The sequence below is a fragment of the Leucopleurus acutus genome (assembly GCF_964270905.1).
Source record: "Leucopleurus acutus genome assembly, chromosome: 2".
In the NCBI taxonomy this organism is placed as follows: Eukaryota; Metazoa; Chordata; class Mammalia; order Artiodactyla; family Delphinidae; genus Leucopleurus; species Leucopleurus acutus.
The window spans coordinates 175,508,167-175,534,275 of NC_139143.1; the positions used below are offsets into that span (position 1 = coordinate 175,508,167).

Below are 26,109 nucleotides of genomic sequence, written 5' to 3' on the forward strand. Positions count from 1 at the left end.
GACAAAGGAGGCAAGGATATACAATGGAGAAAAGATAGTCTCTTCAATAAGTGGTGCTGGGAAAACTGGACAGCTACATGTAAAAGAATGAAATTAGAACACTCCCTAACACCATACACAAAAATGAACTCAAAATGTATTAGAGACCTAAATGTAAGACTGGACACTATAAAACTCTTAGAGGAAAACATAGGAAAAATGCTCTTTGACATAAATCACAGCAAGATCTTTTTTGATCCACCTCCTAGAGTAGTGGAAATAAAAACAAAAATAAACAAATGGGACCTAATGAAACTTAAAACCTTTTGCACAGCAAAGGAAACTATAAACAAGACGAAAAGACAACCCTCAGAATGGGAGAAAATATTTGCAAACAAATCAACGGACAAAGGATTAATCTCCAAAATATATAAACAGCTCATGCAGCTCAATATTAAAAAAACAAACAACCCAATCCAAAAATGGGCAGAAGACCTAAATAGACATTTCTCCAAAGAAGACATACAGATGGCCAAGAAGCACATGAAAGGCTACTCAACATCACTAATTATTAGAGAACTGCAAATCAAAACTACAATGAGGTATCACCTCACACCAGTTAGAATGGGCTTCATCAGAAAATCTACAAACAACAAATGCTGGAGAAGGTGTGGAGAAAAGGGAACCCTCTTGCACTGTTGGTGGGAATGTAAACTGATACAGCCACCATGGAGAACAGTATGGAGGTTCCTTAAAAAACTAAGAATAGAATTACCAGATGATCCATCAGTCCCACTACTGGGCATATACCCAGAGAAAACCACAATTCAAAAAGACACATGCACCCTAATGTTCACTGCAGCACTATTTACAATAGCCAGGTCATGGAAGCAACCTAAATGCCCATCAACAGACGAATGGATACAGAAGATGTGGTACATATATACAATGGAATATTACTCAGCCATAAAAAGGAATGAAATTGGGTCATTTGTTGAGACGTGGATGGATCTAGAGACTGTCATACAGAGTGAAGTAAGTCAGAAGGAGAAAAACAAATATCGTATATTAATGCATATATGTGGAACCTAGAAAAATGGTACAGATGAACCGGTTTGCAGGGCAGAAATTGAGACACAGATGTAGAGAACAAACTTATGGACACCAAGGGGGGAAAGCTGCGGGGGGTGGGGGGTGGGGGTGGGGGTGTGATGAATTGGGCAATTGGGATTGACATGTATACACTGATGTGTATAAAATTGATGACTAATAAGAACCTGCTGTATAAAAAAAAAAAGAAGAAATAAGGAAAGAAAGAATGGCCAAAAAAATCCCCAAATTAATAGAAAACACTAATCTACACATCTGAGAAGCTCAAAAATAAATTGGAGGGGCTTCCCTGGTGGCGCAGTGGTTGGGAGTCAGCCTGCCGATGCAGGGGACGCAGGTTTGTGCCCCGGTCCGGGAAGATTCCCACATGCCGCGGAGCGGCTGGGCCCGTGAGCCATGGCCGCTGAGCCTGCGCGTCCGGAGCCTGTGCTCCGCAACGAGAGAGGCCACAACAGTGAGAGGCCCACGTACCGCAAAAATAAATAAATAAATAAATAAATTGGATACAAGATTTGTTTAAAATCCAAAATCATTTACTGTACTAATAAAGGACAAAAACCACATGATCAATAGACAAAAAACATTTGGGAAAATCCAACATCCATTCTAAAAAACTCTCAACAAATTAGGAATAAAACGGAACTTCTTCAAAGTAATAAAGAACATCTACTGGGACTTCCCTGGTGGTCCAGTGGCTAGGACTGCGCTCCCAATGCAGGGGGCCTGGGTTCAATCCCTGGTCAGGGAACTAGATCCCACATGTCGCAACTAAGACCCAGCACAGACAAATAAAATAAAATAAAAGAACATCTACTAAAAAAATACAGCTAGTTTAAAAAAAAAAAAGGTTAAGAGATATAGCTGGAGCTCTCCCTAGCAACTCATTTTTTTTTTTTTTTTTGCGGTGCGCGGGCCTCTCACTGTTGTGGCCTTTCCCGCTGTGGAGCACAGGCTCCAGACGCGCAGGCTCAGCGGCCATGGCTCACGGGCCCAGTTGCTCCCGGCATATGGGATCTTCCCGGACCGGGGCACGAACCCGCGTCCCCTGGATTAGCAGGCGGACTCTCAACCACTGCGCCACCAGGGAAGCCCGCAACTCATTTTTATTATATCTATTTGTATACTTGTCCTGACTTGTCAGCTAGAATGTAAGCTCTCAGAGGACAGAGATTGTTTTATTCATTTTATATTTCCTACTTTCAGCACAGTGATTTATATGTAGAGGGCGTACAACAAATATCTGTATAATACTGCATTCACGAATGCACACACACACACAGTTGTTTTTGAAATGCAAAGCTCAGATGACCATATTTTCCAATTCAAAAAAATCAAGATATATGGTCTGAAAAGGTGGAGTATACTTGTAAGGCCAACTGGCCCGAGGCAGGGGAACGCAATTAGACTCACAGGTTGCATCAGACCGAAACTTTCCGGACCACCCAGTTCCAGAAACTGACCTGGAGACTTTCCGGACCACCCAGTTCCAGGAACTGACCTGGGGGCTTTCCACCCGGCCCAGCCTTCCCGCCTTTCGAGGGGCGGGACTAACGGTCCCAAGACTGATGCGACCGGCACCAGATATTGCCACGATACCCGAAAAGACCACCAAATAAGGAATACCCTGCGACCTCCCGGATTCACCACACCCCTTTCCCTTCTTCCCCTATAAATTCTGCCCAAACCCTCGCCCGGGCGCGACTTCTCTGGCCCCTTTCACTCGGACCAGTGAACCTCGCCCGGGAGCGTTCCCAAATAAAGCTTGTTTAAGCTCTCCTCCATTTATTTCTTGGTGCCGTTCCTTACAATACTTAGGAGGACCATATGGGTGAATATTTGAAATATTATCTCAGAAAATATTGGATGATAGAATCACTTTAATTACAGTATCCAGTCCAGGGGTTCTTATCCTGGGTTAAATGGACTTAAAAGAATCTCTGAATGGAATTCACTGGCCCTTCAACTTGGAAGGGAATGAAATAACTTTATTCTCACTAATATACTGCCAAAATTAAGCATTTTTCCCCATTGTGAATGTAGGCAACAAACCAGAGAATTAGCAGTACTTTTCACTCTGTCACCAATAGGAATCACAGATATTTTCATACACATTATAGTTGTGGGATTTCTTGAAATACCTCCTCATTGCTTACATTTCAGTAGTTGTTTGACCTGCTTCACGATCTTGATATTTAATATTTAAAGAAAAAGATTACTATGTCACAAGAGTTTTAAAAATGTATTACCGGGCTTTCCTGGTGGCGCAGTGGTTGAGAGTCCGCCTGCCGAGGCAGGGGATACGGGTTCGTGCCCCAGTCCAGGAAGATCCCTCCATGCCGTGGAGCGGCTGGGCCTGTGAGCCATGGCCGCTGAGCCTGCGCGTCCGGAGCCTGTGCTCCGCAACGGGAGAGGCCACAACAGTGAGAAGCCCGCGTACCACCAAAAAAAAAAGTATTTCCTGATTGTATTTCAACATTTGTAATGCTATGTATTTTACGCATTTAAAAACTTAAAAGATCCATAGCTTTTACCAGACTGTCGAATGGCACAAAATAGGTTAAGAACCCTCGAGCTAGAAGCAGATTTATGTGAAGCTAATAAGGGTTAAGCTTCAAAGTCCCTTTACCATGCCCTTCCAAGACTCTTCCTAAATTTGTACTCATCATTTTATATTATTTTTCTAAAGGATCCCAGCATTTGTATAAGTTTCACACCCCATAATACAAAAGTTGGATTCACCGTGACGTTTAGCCCAGTACCGGGCACACAGGTTTTCCATAATTAATTTTTGGTTGATAGCTTCTGGGAAATTTAAACGATCCTCGAAGTTATCTGGAAATCTTGCAGACCACCGCTTGGCTTCCTCCACTTCCCGAGAGGGATGGGGCAGTGGAGATGGGGTCGGGAAGGAAGGGCCGTGGGATGAGATAGGTTTGGACTAAGGCAAGACAGGGAACAAACCAGTAGGGGGTGGAAGGTGAGAAATGTTTAGGAATAACGGGATTAGTCTCCTTTGGGAATGAGCCCTTTTCCTTGCACGACTCCTTTGGTTTCGTAGATGCATACATCTGCCCTATCTACCTTGTGAATATTCATTAGCTCCAAGCCCCGTGAAGAAAGGTCTCTGCTCTGTCATTTGTAGGTAACATTGCTCTTGAGAAACGCCCACTTTAGCGATTTCCCTCACATTCTGAGCTGCTCCCAACGATGTGTGGAAGGGAGCCCGGGAGTCAGCTTTCCGAGCGTTCCATGGGATGATTTTCTACACGAAGAAATTCTCCAACAAAACAGACGAGCCAAATCCTTACACCGTGTTCTAACTAGCGCCCAAAAGAAGACCAAGAGGGAGGCCGGACCGCGTGGCGGTGGGCGTGTCTGGGGCGAACGCCGGCGGCGGCGGCTCCCGGGGGGATTACAGGCGCTGTGGCGCCAGCCAAGGGGCGGGAGGGCCGCGGCCGAACAAGCCGGTGCGGACGGTAGGGGGCGGGGCTCCGGAGGCGGCCTACTTTTTCGGCCTCGCGCCGGCTGCAGACGAAGAGGGAGGAGCCTCGGCACTCTGGGCCTGGAGCACCGCGGCTTCGCCTCCACCCGGGGCTTTGCCACAGACCCCTTTGTGTTCCTGCCCCCGCCCCGGAGGCTCCCCAGCCGGCGGCGCTGAGTTCCCTCATTGGCTCAGCCGACGGCTTCATCGATTGGCTCCCAAGTCGTCCGGCGTGGTGCGCCTCTTCTCGCTACTATTGGTCTTCTGAGCTGCTCCTCAGGCCGCCGCGCGCGGTGATTGCCCGGCCTCTCGGAGTCCCTGGAAGCAGTTCCGGGAAACCCCGCGTGCTGCCGGGATCGCATCTCTGTCCATGAGGGGGGGAGGGGGTGGCGCGCGCGCCATTTCTAGTCGTTTTCAAAGCGCCTCGCGCTGATTCTCACGGGCCCGGCCGTCGGCCCCAGCTCTGCCCCGGTGAGTCTCGCGCCGGCCCGCGGGGGGAGGGGCCGGGAGCCCCGATCTGACCCTACTGGGCCCGGCCGGGGCACGGCGCCTTGTCCCCAGTTTCGTTTTCGCTCCGAGGTCCCGGGGTGGGGGTGGGGATGGGCTGGTGGCGGTTTCAGCCTCGTCCGGCCGCTCAGCTGAGGGCCTGACCCAGCCGAGGCGTCTCCTCGCCCTCGCTCATCCTCCCCCCGCCCCTCCAACTCCCGGCTCGCGGTCCGGCCGGCCCGGCGCCCTCCGCGCAGGCTGCCGGGCCGGGCGCGCTTTTCCCGCCTCCGCCCGCTGCTCCACGCGGCCGGGCCGGCGGCCTGGGGCGCCCGCGGCCCCATTGCTTCTCCCCGCCGGAGCCGTCTCGCTCCCGTCTCTTCCGGCCTAGCCACGAGTGGGATGTGTTGGTGATCCGGACCGGCATGGGGAGCGGGTGGGCAGAGGGCGGGATGCAAACCCCGGGTGACCTGAGCCGGGAGAAAACTTTTGTGTGAAGCAGAGGCCAAAAGGCTGGTTTGTGTAGGAAGCCTCCCTCCCCTCCTCCATTCTGCATGCTTCGAGTCGAGATTTGAAGGAAAAAATGACTACTAGAGGCCATGAAACTTAGCCTTCGAGCGGCGCCTGAGATACCTAATTCTAAGACTGTCGTAGGCGCACTAAATTGGAAAGGCGATTCTTTTTCTTCTGCGGTAGAAACCGTAATTGCCAAAATTTAAAACTTGAAGCCACGGGGCTCTTGAAGGGTTCAGTCCTTTCACACTACCTGTTTCAGATTTTTGCTGTCCTTCGGAGGCTGAATTTATGTCTCATGAGTCAGTCGTAGGTTAAGGGCTTGACACTTCCTAAGCCATGAGATAACCGTTAGTCTTCATTTCGTTGGTTCTTTTAAAGCCGGTCTCTTAAATGTGAAGAATTTTCACGAGATGTTCAGAAAAAATCAGGGAGGGGCTAGTGCCAGACTTCCCAAATCTCCCAGGAGTCCTTATTTAAATTTCTACTTTTCGCAAAAAAGTTTAGATCAAATGCCTTAAGTCACATTAGTGTATTTGCTGCATCCAGAAATATGGTTTGGCTGTGTGGCATCGTATTGAATACACACAAGAGTTTTAAATGGTCTCATATGACATGAAAGTCTTTTTTAAAATGAGCACATTGTATTTGGCTTGAAGAGAGCTTTTTCCTTGATCCGAAAGGTTTTATTTTCTGGACTCTAATAGTTGTACGTTTTTGTTGTTGTTAAAGTTTACAGACTTTTTTTGTAAATTTCAAACAATTTCAGAATCAACTTGTAGAGAGCCTTTGCAATGGATGGTAGTCATAAATATTTCTGTCTTGTGCTTGATATGCAACTTGTCTTTTTGCTTTACACATACTTAAAAAATACCACCTTAACAGATGTTCGTTGAACTTTTCTGTTAAAATTTGCTTTCTTTCCGTAACTAATAGTATTCCAAGGTGCAATACTGCAAGGGTCTTGTGATACGGAGAACTTCTGAGTTCTGATGATCTTATGGTCGTATTTGGGGGTGGGGGAGCATGGAAAACTCAATGTTCACAAAGATGTTTTGGACTTTAGGATGCATCTTTATAGAAGTAGGTGTATTAATCAGTAAACTATTCATCTTAAACTGTAAGAAGTTTCTTGATCAAAAGTGCCAGTTTTGAATGTTTTTGTTTTTGCCAGTTCATCAGAATTTGAGGCTTGCCTTGCAAAACATTTATCCACCCAGCGATTAACCATGGAGTCTGCGTCTGTGTAGACATTAGAGGGTTACTAAGTCTTAATAATGTTTTGTAATCATAAGAAGTCATGATATTGTTTATCCCATTTTCAAAGTAACCCTTTCTGCATTTTCCTCTCTTCCTACCCTGTATTACCTCCTTCTCAGTCTTCCTCCCGTTTTCATTAACTTCAACTAAGTATCGGTGGACTTTGAAATGAAGTTGTTTTAAGTCGGAAAACTGCACCTGGTGCATTTGCACAGTGTTTTGATAAGCAGTCTGGAGGTGTGGTTATCTTACGTATGGGTTTTAGTGCTTTTTAGGAAACTTGTATTTTCTTTATAGCTGACTAGGTATCTTGAGTTTCATCAAGAAAAGTAGGCTTTTCCTTGAAATCCATCTTCATGTCCTTTATTTCAGTATTCGTTGCAATGTCTTTATTCTGGTGCTTATTACCTTCATCACATTATAATTTCACCACAGACAAATGCACTTTTAACTTTAATTCCGTCTTTTGAGGAGGTAGTATAGAGACTGGCCTTGTATGGTTTTATTATTTAATCTCTTTCTTCAGGGAGTTGATCCACTTCAGCATTACGTACAGGTTGAACACCCAAAATGATTTGGGTAGGTTAATCTGAGACATCTGACCTAAGTTTATCCTAATTAGGTAATGTTTGTTGAAACTATTTGGAAGAAATTAGTTATCCGTTCTAAAATATGTTTTTTAGGTTTATTTTACTGATATGAAAAATTCAGTATACACTCATGATTTTTTTTTTTTTGAGAAGCAACCTTAACTATAGCTCACTTTTTATTTTATGTGGACTTAAAACAATCATTTAGCTTTTAAACCTGGTCATTTTTTCTTTTAAATCTGTGAATGGGAATAGCAAATTAATTTTAGAACAAAAATTAATGTCAAGTTGTGTTTTTTGTTTTGTTTTAAGTGAGGCGGAGAAAACCCAAATCACCAGAATGTTGAACTAGAGACAACAGGGCATTTATTTCACACCTATCTTGGATTTGAAGCAGAGCTAGGAAAATTTGAAAGTCCTTGAACCTTAAGTTGTCTGTGGGTGTTCATTCTGTTTTTAAACGAAACTTTTTAAAACTGTGTAAGAATTGAGAGCTTGAGGGGCTTTTTAGGATTTTGTGGTGATTTGTTGATAAGCTCGTCAGGACACAACAGCTGCTTTTGTTAATCAGTGATTCTACCTTAAGTAAATTCAAGCCTTTATTTAACCTAGTGTACATGAAGTTCCTTAAATAACACTTCCATGTACATTTTCCATGGTTTTACAGAATTATTATGCAAATTTAGGTCAGATACATCAGAAAAGGCATCATAAAATAATATTTTGATAGAAGTTATTAGCAGCATGTATACAAATTAGTTTAGATAAATCATGCATTGTCCTACAAACTAGTTATTTCTGGCTTAATGTAATATAGCTCCTGAATTTTTTCCAGCAGCATAATAAAATGGCTAATCAGGTGAATGGTAATGCGGTACAGTTAAAAGAAGAGGAAGAACCAATGGATACTTCCAGTGTAACTCACACAGAACACTACAAGACACTGATAGAGGCAGGCCTCCCACAGAAGGTGGCAGAAAGACTTGATGAAATATTTCAGACAGGTATAATATACATTTCTTGTTTCTGACTGGTTATGAAAGTGAGGGCAAACCACTTTGAATTTTATAGACTTTTTTTAAGGTTAAATATTATTGTTTCTGATCTATATAGAGCTGAATGTTACTTTCCCTTCATTGAGGGCATATTGGGTTTGACTTTGATATTCTTATTTCATTATTTCAAAGCCTTCTTAGTGTTGAATATGCAGTCTTAGTTGTTTCAGAACAGTACATCAATTTGTCTTAGATTTACCATCAATTAATATATATGTTTCAGCATATCAAATTTTACATTTTTTCTTAATCTAAATCAGTCATCATTTTGCTTTTACTTTTCTACTTTAGCTTCTTAAAGTGATTGTTAAAACAGCTTAGGTCTGATTAGGTGGCATAATAAGAGGACTAGTTAGACTGTATTGTCTGAAATGATAATAAATGTCAGACTCCTTGAGAGTTTGTGGCCTGTCTAGTTTCTAACAGACAGAAATCCACAACTCTCAGTAATTTGGAAGTGTTTGGTTTGTAACAGCTGCTTTTTTTTCTTTGTTTTTTTTTAAATCTAGGAGTCCCATGGTTAAGTGCTTAAGGAAATTTGAACATTTTAATATGGTGGTTGTAAGTGGTTTGAAGTTCTAAAGAGGGAGAGAAATGTATCCCCTTAGGAAGTGTTGTTCATAAATAAATGTGTCCTCCCCCTTTGGGGCCATAGATGGAAACTTTCTTCCTCTGTGTTTTGTGTGCCTATCCAGATTCTGGGAGAGAGAATTGAACTGTCTCACAAACATGTCTTAAGTACCGTAGTAACAAATATCTGGGGGTTTTTTGTCCTTAAAACATTTTTTTTTTTTTTTAATCTTGAGAAGCTCAAGATAATTTTAGACATTAAAATGACTTCTCAAAATGACTCCTGGGTGATGGTCCCATTTGAAAATCAGTCCTCAGGAACTTTCTGTGACATTCTGCCATAGAGAATTGGCAGTGATCTGCTTCGAGATACTCTCTTGTAGAGTGTTCTGTTACTGATAAGAGGCTGATGGTTTGGGTGTAGGGTTGGATTGACAGAACGGACTGATGGGTATCCTGAGTTGTGTCTTTGGGTGGTGATATGGAATATTCAAGTAAGGAAACTCCAGTTATTTAGGCATGCTCATTTTGAGCTCTTAAAACAAATCATGGCAACAGTTTTTTAAAAGTAACCTCGCAAGTGACAGTATTTATTATGGAGTAAAGTTCTTTTTGGCTTTACCAAAATGGAGTCACTTTTGATGTTAGTTCATATGGATTTGGGGGTTTTAATCTGCCAAATATTTCCATTTTACTTTGGATCAATTCTGAAATATATTGAGAAATATAAAATTAACAGACTTAAGAAATTAAACTTAGTAAATGTTCTGTGCAGTTAAATATACTGTATATATATAGAATGCAGTGCATGTATTTTCTGTATAGTTTGCTCGTTAAGTCCACAGTAAAGTCCTTTTAATGCCATTTGCAAAAATTGTCATTGACAGTGTTGTGAATGCCACAGCATCTTTTAAAATCTCATTGTGACACTTATGAAGAACAAAAAAATGCCTTAAAATATGACTTTCAGAATTGATTAATCAAGCTGCACTGGCATTTATAGAAAAGTTTAAAATTATGCCTTTCCACATTCTGACTGCAGCAAAGTAGATGTTCAGATAAATAGATGAATTTCATTTTATCTTAGGTGTTAAGGAGGGAAAGCCTGTGACACTTTTTGGAGAGTGGAAAGAATTATTTAGTAAAAAAGGTTCTCTTATTTTTTTCCCCACTTCTTGTGTGGTTAGCAATAACTCCAACAGTGCATGTAATTTGAAGGTTGCTCCTTGGGAAATACAGTGTGTTCTTATCACCCTAACATGTTATATTAATGCTTAATCTGTAGTACAATGTGTACATCAGATTTAACTTCCGGAACTTAAACGTTTTGGGGAGTGGGAAATGGGGTTAGGATTTTTTTGGTTTTTGTGGGGATATGGGGATTGAAATTTATGTTTATAGGTGTTGACATTTTATCTTTTGTTTTCATATTTGTACTCTTGACCTTTCTGTATAGTATTTGTATAGCTACCTATATGCATATAGTTAAATGAAAATGTAGTTAGTGATAGTATTAAATATAACAATTCTTGATTAAACACTGATAGCACAGTTTAGATTATCCCCTTTGTTGCAATAATGTTACCCCTTTTCAATTTAATTTTTAGGCTTGGTAGCTTATGTCGATCTTGATGAAAGAGCCATTGATGCTCTCAGGGAATTTAATGAAGAAGGAGCTCTGTCTGTACTACAGCAGTTCAAGGAAAGTGACTTATCACATGTTCAGGTAAGGTCATTATTCAGAAATGTCTTTGAACAACTAATGATCTGAAATTATTTTACTGTGACTTTTTTTCCTGTGGAGGAGTGGTATTTTTGTTTCTGACTACCTCTGCTTCTTTTAAAAAATAAGCTTAAAGAAAAAATGATCTACATGGCAGAGAGTTTTCAGAAACACAAGCATAAAGTAAAAGTCTCCCACTCCTTTGTAATATTTTTGGATTATGTGGTCCTGTTTTATTATCTTGGAGGGAAATAATGTTGGTGGGAGGAATAAATTCAGGACACCTGGCAAAATAGCCCAGATACATTTAAATATCAACCAATGGAAGACTGTTTTGCCAGTGTAGCGGGTAAGCTCCCCGGAGGTCTTGTGTGTCTTAACTGCTGTCTGTTCCAGTCTGGCATGTAACAACCACTCTGCAAATACTTGTTGAGTGAATAAATGAGTAAATATTTTGTTAAAATTCTGGTCTTCTGAAATTTAAATATGTATTTGACCCTTCATCAATTCCTGGTGATTCTTTTTCATTGAATTACTTGGCTGTTCTAGAACAAAAGTGCATTTTTATGTGGAGTTATGAAGACCTACAGGCAAAGGGAGAAACAGGGGAGCAAGGTGCAAGAGTCTACAAAGGGACCCGATGAAGCAAAGATCAAGGTAAAACTTGACTTGGATAGTTGCAATGAAATTAAATTTAATTATGAGATCAAATGCTTCTTTTCATGTTTCCTAGAAGCAGTTTTTTTTCTTTTGCGGTACGCGGGCCTCTCACTGCTGTGGCCTCTCCCGTTGCGGAGCACAGGCTCTGGACGCGCAGGCTCAGTGGCCATGGCTCACAGGCCTAGCCGCTCCGTGGCATGTGGGATCTTCCCGGACCGCGACGCGAACCCGTGTCCCCTGCATCGGCAGGCGGACTCTCGACCACTGCGCCACCAGGGAAGCCCTAGAAACAGTTTTTACTGCACGTAAAAAAGAAAAAGAAAAACTAGTGTTTGGAAATGAGATGATTTAGGGAAAATTACATAAGAAGAATTTTAGGGGCAGACATTTAATTGTATGTTTGGTGAAAATTCCTAAACATACTCTCCCTTATTCCTTGTTCTTTTGGCTATGAATGACATATTTATTGATACTTCCAATAATAGTTTTTTAGATTGATTCAATCATGTCTCTTCAGTTTCTTTCCAAGTATTTTGTGTCTTTTCTCTTGCTGAAGAGGTGGTTTTTTGGTTTTGTTTTTTTTTACCGGTACGCGGGCCTCTCACTGCTGTGGCCTCTCCCGTTGCGGAGTACAGGCTCCGGATGCGCAGGCCCAGCAGCCATGGCTCACGGGCCCAGCCGCTCCGCGGCATGTGGGGTCTTCCCGGACTGGGGCACCAACCCGTGTCCCCTGCATCGGCAGGCGGACTCTCAACCACTGCGCCATCAGGGAAGCCCTGAAGAGGTGTTTTAATAACTGCTTTCCTTCTCAGTTTTTATTTACTTCAGTTTCTTTGTTTGTAAACTGGGAACAGTAATAGTACCTACCTCATGAAGTGTGAAGGTTAAAGGAATTAAGATACTCAAAGTGCTTAGAGTAATGCCTGGAATGTAGTGAGAACAGTGTAACTATGAGCCATTATTATTATTACTATTAGTCTTTAGATAAACTGAAAGGTGAATATAGGGCTTTTAGTAAAAGAATTAAATGGCTATTGATGTTTTGCTGCAGTGATAGACTTTTGAGTTTGAAATAGTTAATTTATTTAATGTTGAAGTTTGTCCAATTTTACGTTTTAGACAAGAAATACAGTTTTTATCATGTAACTAGCTTATATAAAGCTCCTTTGTACCTTTTTTCCCTCATCTGTAAAATGGCACAATCCCATTCTTTTTTTTTTTTTTTTTTTTTGCCGTATGTGGGCCTCTCACTGCTGTGGCCTCTCCCGTTGCGGAGCACAGGCTCCGGATGCGCAGGCTCAGTGGCCATGGCTCACGGGCCCAGCCGCTCCGCGGCATGTGGGATCTTCTCGGACCGGGTCACGAACCCGTGTCCCCTGCATCGGCAGGCGGACTCTCAATCACTGCGCCACCAGGGAAGCCCCACAATCCCATTCTTATATCTTTTAACTAATAGATGAAAACTCTATTTGCTGTAATGGTTGTTTTTTAAAAACTTATTGCTGTTCACTGGATAGATCTGTATGATTTCCCTAAAGCTGGCTATTTGCTCTTGAGAAGGTGCATATTATATATGTAATATGTGTATATTACATATTATACAAGTAATGTATAATATGTAATATGTTTTGTGTGTATTCTATATTACATGTATTTCTGTGGTTAAAATAGTCAAAGGTAGAAGAATGGAGAGTCTAAGGTAACTGGAATCCCGGGGTTCCTCCAGAGATATTTTTGAAAACTATTGAACTTGGTGATGTCTGAAGTCTCTTGCTGCTCTGACATGCTGTGATTTTAAAAACCTGAAGTGTAAAATTCTCCTTTCTAGGTAGATTCCATTTCTTTTTTTCCATGTGTCTTTGTTCTGTAGGCCTTTCATATGAACACAAACCCTTAAGGGCAAGGACATTCTCTTTTCTATGATTCCTCTTAATACCTAATATAATGTTGTGAGGAAGGTTGGAAATCAGGAAACATAGTTTGTTTTTTGAAACCTGAGAGTATATTCATTTGGTAATTGCCAGATGTTTTGAGTCTGTGCTGTATGAGAAATGGTCTGGTTTTTATGGAGCTTATGGTATAGTAGGAGTACAAAACAACAGGATTAAACAAAATAAAGGTTAAATTATTTGAGTACAGTAGAAAGAGTAGAATGATGTGAGAAATAGTAAATTAGAAAAGTTGCATAAAAGAGCTAGGGCTTCTGCTTTTTTTAAGGATAGAGAACTTTGTTAGTTGTATTATGAATTTATTATTGTCAGTATGATACGGACTCTCAAATCACTTTGATATCCTTTAATGCCAGCATCCTCACTGGAATTAATACAACCTTTCCACAATGTTCTTGAAAGGGGATAGAGAACATTTCATTTGAAAAGAGTCACTGGATGTAAGTATGCTACGTAAAGGGAGCAAATAAGGAAAAAATCTGGTTGACATAGAGGGGGTGCAAAATGAGGAATACTGTGGTACATAAGTATGAATAGGTAGCCTGGGGTCAGCTTATGTCGAAGTTTTAGTAATCCTTTCCCCTTTTTTCTGTTCTCATAACAAAAAAGTGATGTGTGCTTGGAGACTTAACTTGCCTGCAACTCTTTCCATTAAATGTATGGAAAGGAGAAGTAAAGGTCAACACGTGTGAGAGGAACCAGTGTGAACTTCGTGATTTTTTCCCCCTAACTGAAATACATAACCTAAGATGTTAGGGTACCTTTTGGAAAAGATTTATATTTTGATTTGTGTGTGTATGATATTTAATATTCAACTATAAATAATTATGTATAATTATCTTTAGGCCTTGCTTGAGAGGACTGGTTATACCCTGGATGTAACGACAGGACAGAGGAAGTATGGTGGTCCTCCACCAGACAGTGTGTACTCTGGCATGCAACCTGGAATTGGAACAGAAGTAAGTGTTCTTCAGCTGTTTGCTGAAATCTTTCCAGTTTGTAAATAATTCTACCTATTGTATGATGGGGGAAAAATTGATTTTTTTCAAAGAGCTATTATTATTTTTTTGGATATCCATCTGTATTTTGCTGCCATCATAAGTAGGGATAATCATGTGACTGGTATATACCCAAACACTTTGTAAAGGAATGTAGAGTTTTTGGAACTGGCTACTAAAACTATGCAACAAACAACACACCATTTTAGGTCCTTGGGGTGAGGTTATTAAGGAGAAACAGTTGCTTTATTCTGTTTTATGTCAGGAATTTTGAATGGTGCTTGTCCTCCCTCCTTGACCCTCCCCTTCATCACATAGAAGATACTCAGTGTTCACAGAGAGATTTATTGAAGGGAGTGGGTTGCACAAGGGAAGGGATGTAGAATCAGATAAAAGGTTGAGCACGTTGGTCTATACTTGAACAAAGAAGGAATCCGTCCTCCATCTGTGTTTTCATGAAGGTCTCTTCATATACCTTTGTGCTATAGCCTATTCTAATCCTTTAAAGGGAAAAAACTGTGTGCCAGAAGGTAAGCCCTGTTACTGCACGGACCTTTTCTGTTTGGTGCCTAGCGTAGTGCCAGGAGTATAGTAGGCACACAGTATTTGACAAATAATTGGTTATGCTTTTTTTCTTTGAGTACTGTAATCCAGACTTCGTAACTTAAAATTTAAACTAGGTTAAATGATAATCTTACAGGATTTTCTTTAAAACAAAGTGATGGCAGTAGCTTCCTTAGGTGACGATGTCAGTTAAAATATTTAGGTGGTCTTGTTATGTATCTCCTACTTATATTAGAATTCTAAGAAATCTTAAAACTTTACTTAAACGTTGTCAATGGCACTCTTCTAAAAGCTGAAACTTAACTTTTCAGGTAGCCAGAAGCAAAGATTATTATTTCTGGTTTGTGAATCGATAAATAAAGACATCACCATTTAACATAACACTTTAGATGTATATCAGAGCTAATTCTAATTATGTTCTCTGTATGTAGGATGTTCTCTGTATGTAAATGTTTACAGTTATTGGTCTTTGTTCCCTGAACTTCTTTTATACGTTATTACAATTAATGTTCTGTTTCTTAATATTTAACATTATTAAAAGGGCTCTAAGCATTTTTGTTTTTTGTGATACCTGTATCAGCTACATATGTTTGTTTTGAGTCTCAAAAAATTACTTAATGCTATATAATTATTGATAGAGTTGGGATTGGGACTCTAAACCATCTACATTCCTTACAGAAGAAAGTGTCATTGAAACAATATACAAGTGAATGATATCTTTAGCCTTTCACTCACTTTTGTCCTCTCATGAATTCCCCTCCACCATCCTTTATCTTTAATGTTCTATTTATGTTGTGACCCTTTAAAATCTACATTTATATTTTATTTTTAAGCAGTATGGAAATATAGTTCAGCTTTCTTACAGGGACTCCTACACCATATGTATTTTTTTCTAATGGTTTTAAAGTTTGTTCCTGGCATCAGGATTTTTTTTTTCCCTTACCTTAAGCCCTCATACAAAATGAATAAAAATGGAATTGATGCTTTGCCCTTTTTCTTGTTCTTGAGGCAGCTTGAAACACTTCCAAGAGGAGAATACATTTTGAAAAAGTTATCTGTAGTATACCATGTGATATCCTTATCAATTATTGCTACATTTTCTTAGTTTTGTTTCTTTGACTAATTATAAAATCCTTAGGAGTAAAAATTGTATCATATGGTTCTGTTCTTCACAATGTCAAATATAGCCTGGTGTGAAATTAGTTGGTTGTATCTATCTCATAATTATAGAAATAAACTTTTTTTATTAGATTGGTTTCATTAATGAGCTCTTTAATGGAAACTTGTTTTATCTTTGCTTTATGTAGATAAAGAAAGAGTTTGCTAGTACTTTAAGATTTCACTGGAAGTATTTGAACAATTTAATAGAGTAAACTTTTGAGTATCCAATTAGAAACAAATAGTATGCTAATTGTAAAATATGTATACATTCTCTTATATTGCACTCTCTCTTTAGCAGAAAGGTGCGTTTTTCTCTATGTTAGATATCATTACATACAGCAGATATGGTTGCAGCAAAAATCCCTATATGAGATCACCAGCCTAAGCCACTCTTGTCAAGCAGTTTGTTGCAATAAGAGTGCAGTGTAAAAGTTTGGATTTCTCCCTTAAGTTTAGATTTCATGAGATTTGGCCTATATGTTTTGAAAATTAAATTTTTTAACGTACTGGGTTGATGATAGGTTTGGTACATAATTGGTTTTAATTGGTGTCATATTGATGCTCTAAGGTTTGGGTTTTTGTTCTTTTATGGTTCATTACAGTTACTAAAAATTATTATTAGCTCTTTCTTTTAATGTTTTATTTTATTTATTTATTTTTATTTTTGGCTGCGTCGGGTCTTCGTTGTGGCACTCGGGCTCTTCGTTGCAGTGTGCGGGCTTCTCTCTAGTTGTGGCGAGCGGGCTCCAGAGTGTGTGGACTCTGTAGTTTGCGGCACTTGGGCTCTCTAGTTGAGGCGTGCGGGCTTAGTTGCTCCACAGCATGTGAGATCTTAGTTTCCCGACCAGGTATCTAACCCACGTCCCCTGCATTGAAGGTGGATTCTTAACTACCGGACCACCAGGGAAGTCTCCCAAAATTATTATTAGCTCTTGACTGAGGAAGTTGAAATTAGGGTCAGTACATGAGACTGACATTATTAAAATTAAGCTATGAGAAGACTATGAGGTTTTATCTTTGGATAAAATCTACTGTAAAGGGCTTCCCTGGTGGTTCATTGGTTAAGAATCTGCCTGCTAGTGCAGGGGACACAGGTTCAAGCCCTGGTCCGGGAAGATTCCACATGCCGTGGAGCAACTCTAGAGCCCAAGAGCCACAACTACGGAAGCCCGCGTGCCTAGAGCCCGTGTTCCACAACAAGAGAAGCCACCACAATAAGCCCGCACACCGCAATGAAGAGTAGCCCCTGCTCACCACAACTAAAGAAAGCCCAAGCACAGCAACGAAGACCCAATGCAGCCATAAATAAATAAATAAAAATCTACTGTAAATTAACCCTATAAGTGAGTACTCATTAATGGACATAGTTGCTAAGCATTGACCTTGAGATGAGAAATACACAAGAATGTTAAGTATCAATTTTTTTTTTTGATAAGTATCAATTTTGAAATGCGTTTTTTTGTGTGTGTGTGCCTTGGCTCTCAGACTTAGTCTGGTTATAGTATCTTTGTATCCTTTTTTTTTCCTTTTTCTTCCAGTTTTATTGAGAAATACTTGACATACAGCACTATATAAACTTAAGGTGTACAGCATAATGGTTTCACTTACATACATCATGAAATGATGACCACACTAAGTTTAGTGGGTGTCCATCATTTCATAAAATTAAAGAAATAGAAAAAAATAATGATTTTTCCTTGTGATGAGAAGTCTTAGGATTTACTCTCTTAGCAACTTTCTTATATAACATACAGCCGTGCTAATTATATTATGTTGTACATTGTACCCCTAGTACTTTTGTACCTTTTGACTACCTTCATCTAGTTCATCCTCTCCTCAACCCTGCCTCTGGTAGCCACAGATTAATCTCTTTTTCTATGAGTTTGTTTTTGAAGTACAGTTGACTTTCAACACTATGTTAGTTCCAGGTGCACAACACAGTAATTTGATATTTCTGTAGTTTCAAAATGGTTACCATGATAAGTCTAGTTACCATGTGTCACAGTATCTTTGTATTCTTCAGCTGGTATTGTAAAACTGTTTTAATTTGTTTCCATTGACAAATGTAATCTCTGTGGAGATCATGTCTATGTAATAAACCCTTGTTTAAAGAGCATAGCACTGATGATCTGTGGAGGAATTCAAAGGAAATGGTAGATTGGGATCTAACTCTTTGGTGTATTAGCTAGTTGAAGTGTTAAAGAACCAGTGTATTTAACAGACCTGTAAGTATATGACTTTGTAGCATCTGACTTGAATTACATATAAAGAAAAGCTGCTGTGTTTGCAAAATAGTGAATAGGAGCTGGATAAGGGAACAACCCTAGTAGATAATCAAAAGACACTGTTGAGGGACTTCTCTGGTGGTCCAGTTGTAAAGAATCCGCCTTCCAATGCAGGGGACGCGGGTTCGATCCCTTTTTGGGGAACTAAGATCCCACATGCAGTGGGGCAGCTAAGCCCGCATGCCTCAGCTACAGAGCACGAGTGCCGCAAACTACAGAGTCCACGTACCCTGGAGCCTGTGTGCCACAACAAAGAGCCCGCGCCACAACGAAAGATCCCATACCCCTCAACGAAGACTCCCCGCGTGCTACAACTAGGACCCTACGCAGCTCCCCCCCCCCCCCCCAAAAAAAAAAGACACTGTTGAGCTGTCTGGTTACTTCTGTTGATTCCTTCCAGAGTCTCAGAGGGCTTCCTCTATTACTGTTGAAGTAATGAGTGGATAGATAATAGACAGCCAAAACTTTCAAAGCCTTAATGCCTAGTGAGTAAAGGAAGAACTGTTGTTAGGGTATTCACTAGATTCTGTTGGTCCTGGAGGGGGAGGATTAACCTGCACATGATTGAGTGGTTACTCTGAACAGCTCATATGGAGCCAGAATGGCTCAACAAGTTAATAAAAGGAAAACATTTATGTTACATTTTAGTTAATTAAAAATTGAGCTTAAAAACTTTAAAAAGAGTGATCTTAGTTTTTGAATACTATTTATTTTCAGCCTTTTTAAGTTCTTTTAATGTCCTAAGTTAAATTGATCTTGAAATGAGACCATCTCCTATTTCTCAAACAAATCAGTATTTTTGGCATGTTTCTTCATGGACCTCAGTGAGTATAATATTGGGCACTTAGTTAACCATAGGTTTGTGGATGTTTCTTTTATTTATTTATATTTTTAATTTTAATTTTTTGTTTTGTTTTGGCCGTGCCACGGGGCATGTGGGCTCTTAGTTCCCCAACCAGGGATCAAACCCATGCCCCCTGCAGTAAAAGCATGGAGTCCTAACCACTGGACCACCAGGGGATTCCCTGATGTTTCTTTTAAAATAGAGCAGTATTCTTATGGAAAAGCTATAAGTTGGACTTCTAACATTCAAATGATAATTTAGAGTATGAGGAGCTTGCTGTTACGAATTCTTTCTGTAAGGTAATCATTAAATTGCTTTTCCTGAAAATACAGATTTTTTTCATTTTAGATATGCTTAATGAAGCAAACCTGAATGGTTCTAAAAATATAGACGTGTTATGAAAGAAGTATAATAATCTGACACTTAGCTTCCTCACTTAGGTGTGTTCAACTGTTTTTTTTTTTTAATTTATTTTTGGCTGCGTTGGGTCTTTGTTGCTGCCCACAGGCTTTCCCTAGTTGGGGTGAGCGGGGGCTAATCTTTGTTGCGGTGCGTGGGCTTCTTATTGCGGTGGCTTCTCTTGTTGCGGAGCGTGGGCTCTAGGCACGCGGGCTTCAGTAGTTGTGGCTCACGGGATCTAGAGCGCAGGCTCAGTAGTTGTGGCGCACTGGCTTAGTTGCTCCGCGGCACGTGGGATCTTCCTGGACCAGGGCTCGAACCCATGTCTCCTGCATCGGGAGGTGGATTCTTAACCACTGCGCCACCAGGGAAGCCCCTCAACTGTATTTTCATAGTGCCACTGCATGTGCTTTCTTTGCTTTTGCCTGTATTTGTAATGGGTAGGGAGAAAATATGGATGGTGGATGATGTAATAATGAGGCACAACTGCATTATGTTAATAGAAACAATATAAAGCAAAATTTTCTTCCCAGAACAGTTTTAAAATACTCAAATACAGATATTCTCAAATTTAAAAATATTCAAACCAGGCTAGGCCTAGTGTGGCCAGAGAACCTAGCCACACCAAAAAATACATTTCAGAATTAATACCAATTACTCTTGTGTATTTTTTGTTTCAGGATACCTTTTATCAGTAGCTTTTTTTTTTTTAAAGTGCTGTGCCCTGTTAATGCTGATTTATAGAGTTGATAATGTTGTAGGGTGATATGGCTGAAGCTAGTGAGAAGTGGTCAGATTCTGGATAATTTGAAAGCATATCTAACAGGATTTATTGATGAGTTGGATATGGAGATATGAGAGAAAGGAACCAAAGATGACTTTAAGACTCATGACCTGAGCGGCTGGAAGGATGGATTGCCATTTGTTGAAATGAGGAAGGCTATAGAGAAGAGCAAATTAGCGGGATTGAAAGATAGTAGTTCAGTTCTGGACATGTTATGAGTTAGATGTCTCTTAGACATCCAGATGGAGCTGTTGAGTGAGCAGTTGCTTATATCATGGAGTTCATAGGAGAATTTTGGCTGGAGATTATAAATGTGGGAGGCATAAGCATCTAGATGGGTTTTTAAATATATATATATATATATTTATTTATTTATTTATTTATTTTTGGCTGCCTTGGGTCTTAGTTGTGGCGTGCAGGCTTCTCTCTAGTTGTGGCGTGCAGGCGCCAGACTGTGTGGGCTCTGTAATTCTGGCACGCAGGCTCTCTAGTTGTGGCACACAGGCTCTAGAGCGTGCGGGCTCAGTAGTTGCAGCATGGGCTTAGTTGCCCTGCGGCATGTGGAATCTTAGTTCCCCGACCAGGGATCGAGCCTGCATCCCCTGCATTGGAAGGCGGATTCTTAACCACTGGACCACCAGGGAAGTCTCTAGATGGTATTTTAAAACCGTGAGTTTGGGTGTGTCACCAAGGAAGTGTGTGTAGCTAGAAAAAAGGTCTAAGATCTGATTCCTGCAGTCCTTCAACATTTAGAGTTTGGGGAGACAAGGAGGAACTAGCAAAGGGGACTGAGAAGAAAGAGCCAATGAGGTAAGAAAAACCAGGAGTGGGGTGTCCCAGAAGTTAAGTGAAGAAAGTTTTCACAGAAGGAAGAATGGTTAATTATATCAAACTTCCCAAGTAAGATGAAGACTAAGAATTGACATTTGATTGTGACAGCATTGATGGCATTAATGACTTTGACTGGAATGGTGGTAAAAGCCAGATTTGCAGAAGATTCAAGAGACTAAGGAGATGAGAAATTTGAGGCAGCAAGTATATACGGCTCTTTTGAGCAATTTTGCTACAAAGGGTAGCAGAGAAACGGGGCAATAGCTAGAAGGTGTTATAATCAAGGTATATTCTTTATTTTTTATTTATTTATTTTTTTTGCGGTACGCGGGCCTCTCACTGTTGTGGCCTCTCCTGTTGCGGAGCACAGGCTCTGGACGCATAGGCTCAGTGGCCATGGCTCACAGGCCCAGCCACTCCGCGGCATGTGGGAACTTCCCGGACCGGGGCACGAACCCGTGTCCCCTGCATCGGCAGGCGGACTCTCAACCACTGCGCCACCAGGGAAGCCCCTATTTTTTATTTTAATTTAAATTTTAAGGGAGAAATTATAACATACTATGTGCTGATAGGAATGATCCATGTATAAAGGGAGAAATTGATGATAAAATTGTTGCCGGACCAAGTGTCCTTGAGTAAGAAAGAAAGGATGGGATCTAGTGCGTAAGTTACAGTATGAGGTAGATGTTCATTTGTATATTCATTCAAAGATGAGCAGCTGTTGTGTCCCTGGCAGTGTTCAGTGCTGGGAATAAAATGAGGATCAAGATGTGGGCTCTCTGCTCACATGGAAATTGAACCCTCTTGCTGATGTTATTCCCAGATAAGGATCTTGAGACTCGCTGATTGAGAAACTTGCTCAAGGTAAATAAAATGTAGATTTGAATCCCACATAACTAAAAACTCACTGTTTCTCAAATTCTCCCTACCTTTAAGCTATCACCCTACTACACCAAGCCGCCATCATCCCTTGCCGTATTAAGCTGACTGGTCAGCCTGTTTTTCCATACAGTCCACTTTCTATCCAGCTGCCAGAATATTCCTTTTCTTTCTTTTTCTTTTTTTAAAATTAATTAATTTTATTTTTGGCTGCGTTGGGTCTTGGTTGCTGTGCGTGGGCTTTTCTCTGGTTGTGGCGAACGGGGGCTACTCTTCGTTGCAGTGCGTGGGCTTCTCATTGCGGTGGCTTCTCTTGCTGTGGAGCACGGGCTCTAGGTGTGCGGGCTTCAGTAGTTTTGGCTCGTGGGCTCTAGAGCGCAGGCTCAGTAGTTGTGGTGCACAGGCTTTGTTGCTTCTCGGCATGTGGGATCTTCCCTGACCAGGGCTCGAACCCATGTCCCCTGCATTAGCAGGCGAGTTCTTAACCACTGCGCCACCAGGGAGGCCCCAGAATATTCCTTTTAGAACATAAGTAATACCTAGTTATTTGTCTGCGCAAATCCTCTGTCTTCCTAAGAAATAAAACTCAAACGTCTAACCATGGTTTAACTTAATCTGGCTCCTGTTCTCTCTTTCCCATCACTGTCTCCTGTGTGGACATTTTATTTTAATTTTTTAAAATAAATATTTATTTGGTTGCACCAGGTCTTAGTTGCAGCTGGTGGGCTCCTTAGGTGTGGCATGCAAACTCTTAGTTGTGGCATGCATATGGGATCTAGTTCCCTGACCAGGGGTCAAACCTGGACCCCCTGCATTGGGAGCGCAGAGTCTTACCCAGTGCGCCACCAGGGAAGTCCCAGATCTTTTATTTTAATCACTGACCTATTTGTTGTTCTTCAGATAATGTCAGTTGTACTCCCCATCTTTTTGTACTTGTTCCATCACCTTGGAATGCTCTTTCCTCAGATTTTTACTTAATTTTCTCTCTTAGGTCTCAGTTCAAATTCACCTTTTCAGGGAGGCCCTTCTATTAAAATACAGCCTCTTCTTCCTTTATCCCTTTTCTTTGCTTTTTTAAAAAAATATTTATTTGTTTATTTGGCTGCGCCAGGTCTTAGTTGGGGCTCGCAGGACTTTTTTTTTTTTTTTAGTTGCGGCATGTGGGATCTTTTAGTTGTGGCATGCAAACTCTTAGTTGCTACATGCATGTGAGATCTAGTTCCCTGACCAGGGATTGAACCCGGGCCCCCTGCATTGGGAATATGGAGTCTTAGCCACTGGGCCATCAGGGAAGTCCCCCTTTTCTTTGCTTTTATTTTTCTAATTTTTTAAAAATAAATTTATTTTATTTATTTTTGGCTGCGTTGGGTCTTCATTGCTGTGTGTGGGCTTTCTCTAGTTTTGGCGGGTGGGGGCTACTCTTCATTGCGGTGTGCAGGCTTCTCATTGCGGTGGCTTCTCTTGTAGTGGAGCGTGGGCCCAAGGCGTGTGGGCTTCAATAGTTGTGGCATGTGGGCTCAGTAGTTGTGGTGCACGGGCTTAGTTGCTCTGTGGCATGTGGGATCTTCCCGGACCAGGGCTCGAGCCCATGTCCCCTGCATTGGCAGGCAGATTCTTAACCACTGCACCACCAGGGAAGTCCCTTTGCTTTTATTTTACTTAGCCTTTAACATCTCCTGAAATCATACTGTTTATCTTTAAAAATTTTTCTTGTCAGTAGAATATAAGCTTCATTAATGCCTAGACCCGTCTGGTGTTCACTCTTATCTCTAGAATGTAGAAAAATGCATGGCTTATGAGTCCATGTCTCGTGAAAGGTCTGGACAAGTTCTCTGAATAGGAAGGGAGCCAGTTATCTGTATAGGGTAGCATTATACATTGGAGCAACTTCAGCTTATATTTAAAAAATAAATTGGATATGGATGGGAATGGGAGGGATTAAAAATATCTGAGGTTTTTATGAGAGTATTATTTCCTCTGTCATCTTGGGGTGGAGGGGGAGAGCAGAAATTACGTTCTCCCAAGAGAAATGTGGGGGAAATCAGAGGAGCCAACTGACAAGGGTGGGTTTTAGTCATTTTGATTTTCGGATAAAGGAAACGTTTGTTATAAATATATTATACCTTTATTGTAAAATATTTAGAAAATATAATAAGGAGAATAAAATTAGAGTAGTTTTTTTCATGCATTGATAACAACTTTTAATATTCTGATACATAGTCATTCTTATCTATACATACATTTATAATCGAAAACCAGAAATTGGCGTTGCTGAACTTACTGATGATTTGGGGTAAAATCAGGACTATCAGAGGAAATGTTTAATAGGTAGTTGGAGATATAGAATTAGGTCTCAGGATGTATGGGATGTATTGGGAGATGACTGTAGAGTTGTAGCCTTTGGGAATGGATATGATCCTTATGAGTGAAGAAAATACAGTGAATTATGGGAAATAGGGCCATAACTTTGGGAAACATGCAGATTATTATTAGATGGATAGACAAATCACCATGGAAAGGATAGAGGAGTAGTTAAAGATTAAGACCAGGTTAGTGGAGGATTCTGAAAGCTTAAGGGAAGAGAATTTTCAGAAGATAACATCACCAGTGTTAATGCTTGTTGAGAAGGCAAGGATGATGAGACTGAGGAAGGAAAGACTTCTGAATTTGGTCCTTAGAAGTCCATTAGTGACGTTAGGGCATACAGTTTAGAGATAGAAGAAGCAGCCAATTTTTAGAGAGTTAAAGAGCGTAGATGCAAGTACTTTTCAGAGTGAGCTTTTATTAGAAAGATGGTTCTGTAGGGATGTCACTCAGATGATGCCTGATGTCTTATTTATACTTCTCGTAGCTGCACAGTACTAAGCATACAGTAGATGTGTTGAAAAGAATAACTGCATGAGTGAAATAAAACAGATATGGGCCATGTGTTCAAAGCATTTAAAAGTGAAAGGAAAGATACAGGCTAAAAAAGGGTTTTTTTGTTTGTATTTTGTTTTGTTATGGGAGATTTGGCATGTTTGAAGACGGAGGAACCACTGGGAAGGAGAGAATGCACTGAGCAAAATAGGACAGTTGAAGAGATGAAGATTTGCGATTATTTCCAGAAGAAGGTAGTGAGAAGAAATGGGCTTATTTATTAGGGTTAAGGAGCTAACCTTTTTTTGGAAAGGAGGTAAATTTCTGAGGTATAAAGGAAAGAAGTGAAAATAGATGTTGAGAAAGGTTTTTAAGACTGAGAGGAAAGAATGTTAGGAAACCAATGGCTTTTCAGGTGATCTCTTTAGAATGAGGTTTAGTGAACGGGGATTGGAGACTTTAAGGAAGTAGACAAATGAGAATAGCTGTCGTGTGAGAATTGTGTTAGAGATTTAGAAGAAGACGTCAAGTTTTACCAGGTAGCAGTGAAGGTGAATCTGATTATTTTGAAAAGGATTGTCTTAAGATAGCACAACTGTAGTAGAGCTTAATACCAGAAACTTAATCTCCAGTAATAATATTGGCATCTTTTGGATTGCTGTTATTATTATTTATTAATCAGGTCATTTCAGAATATGAAATGCTGATGTAGATGAGTTTCACTAAAAAATTCGTCTCATGCAAACACTAATATACTCTTTAAGACTTTGTGTGTGGATTGCAAATGTTTTAACATAAAAGATTATTTTCAATGTTGCTGACATGGTGGAAATTTGAAGAAAATTGTAGTCTGATATTAAATACTGAGAGGGTTTCTGATTGTTTGATTCTAATTTATCATTCTTATATAACTTAATCCTACTTACTATTTAATTCTAACTAAGCACACAAAATCTTCAAATGTTGAAAATTTTTTTCATACTTACTTAAAATGTAATATCCTGATAGAGAAAGGGATAGATTGAAGCACTGGAGTTTTTTTTTTTTAAGCCACACAGCATGTGGGATCTTAGTTCCCTGACCAGGGACTGAACCCGCGCCCCCTGCATTAGAAGGGCCGAGTCTTAACCAC

The 26,109-nt window shown here is 40.5% G+C and overlaps 1 protein-coding gene across 5 annotated transcripts in view; it reads left to right on the forward strand.

Moving 5' to 3' along the window:
* The first annotated feature begins 4,782 nt into the window (after nt 1-4,782).
* HNRNPR (heterogeneous nuclear ribonucleoprotein R) overlaps nt 4,783-26,109 on the forward strand; it is a 37,514-nt gene continuing 16,187 nt past the window's right edge. The window contains exons 1-5 of one of the 5 annotated variants that reach the window (XM_082833339.1): nt 4,783-4,805; nt 8,255-8,420; nt 10,649-10,767; nt 11,314-11,421; nt 14,219-14,332. In XM_082833339.1, the coding sequence (XP_082689465.1) occupies nt 8,264-8,420; nt 10,649-10,767; nt 11,314-11,421; nt 14,219-14,332 (498 nt within the window). In that variant the 5' untranslated portion in view covers nt 4,783-4,805; nt 8,255-8,263. Of the gene's footprint in view, nt 4,806-4,952; nt 5,042-6,930; nt 7,406-8,251; nt 8,421-10,648; nt 10,768-11,313; nt 11,422-14,218; nt 14,333-26,109 lie in introns of those variants that run through there. The other 4 variants (XM_082833338.1, XM_082833337.1, XM_082833336.1 and 1 more) reach the window with 4 other exon arrangements.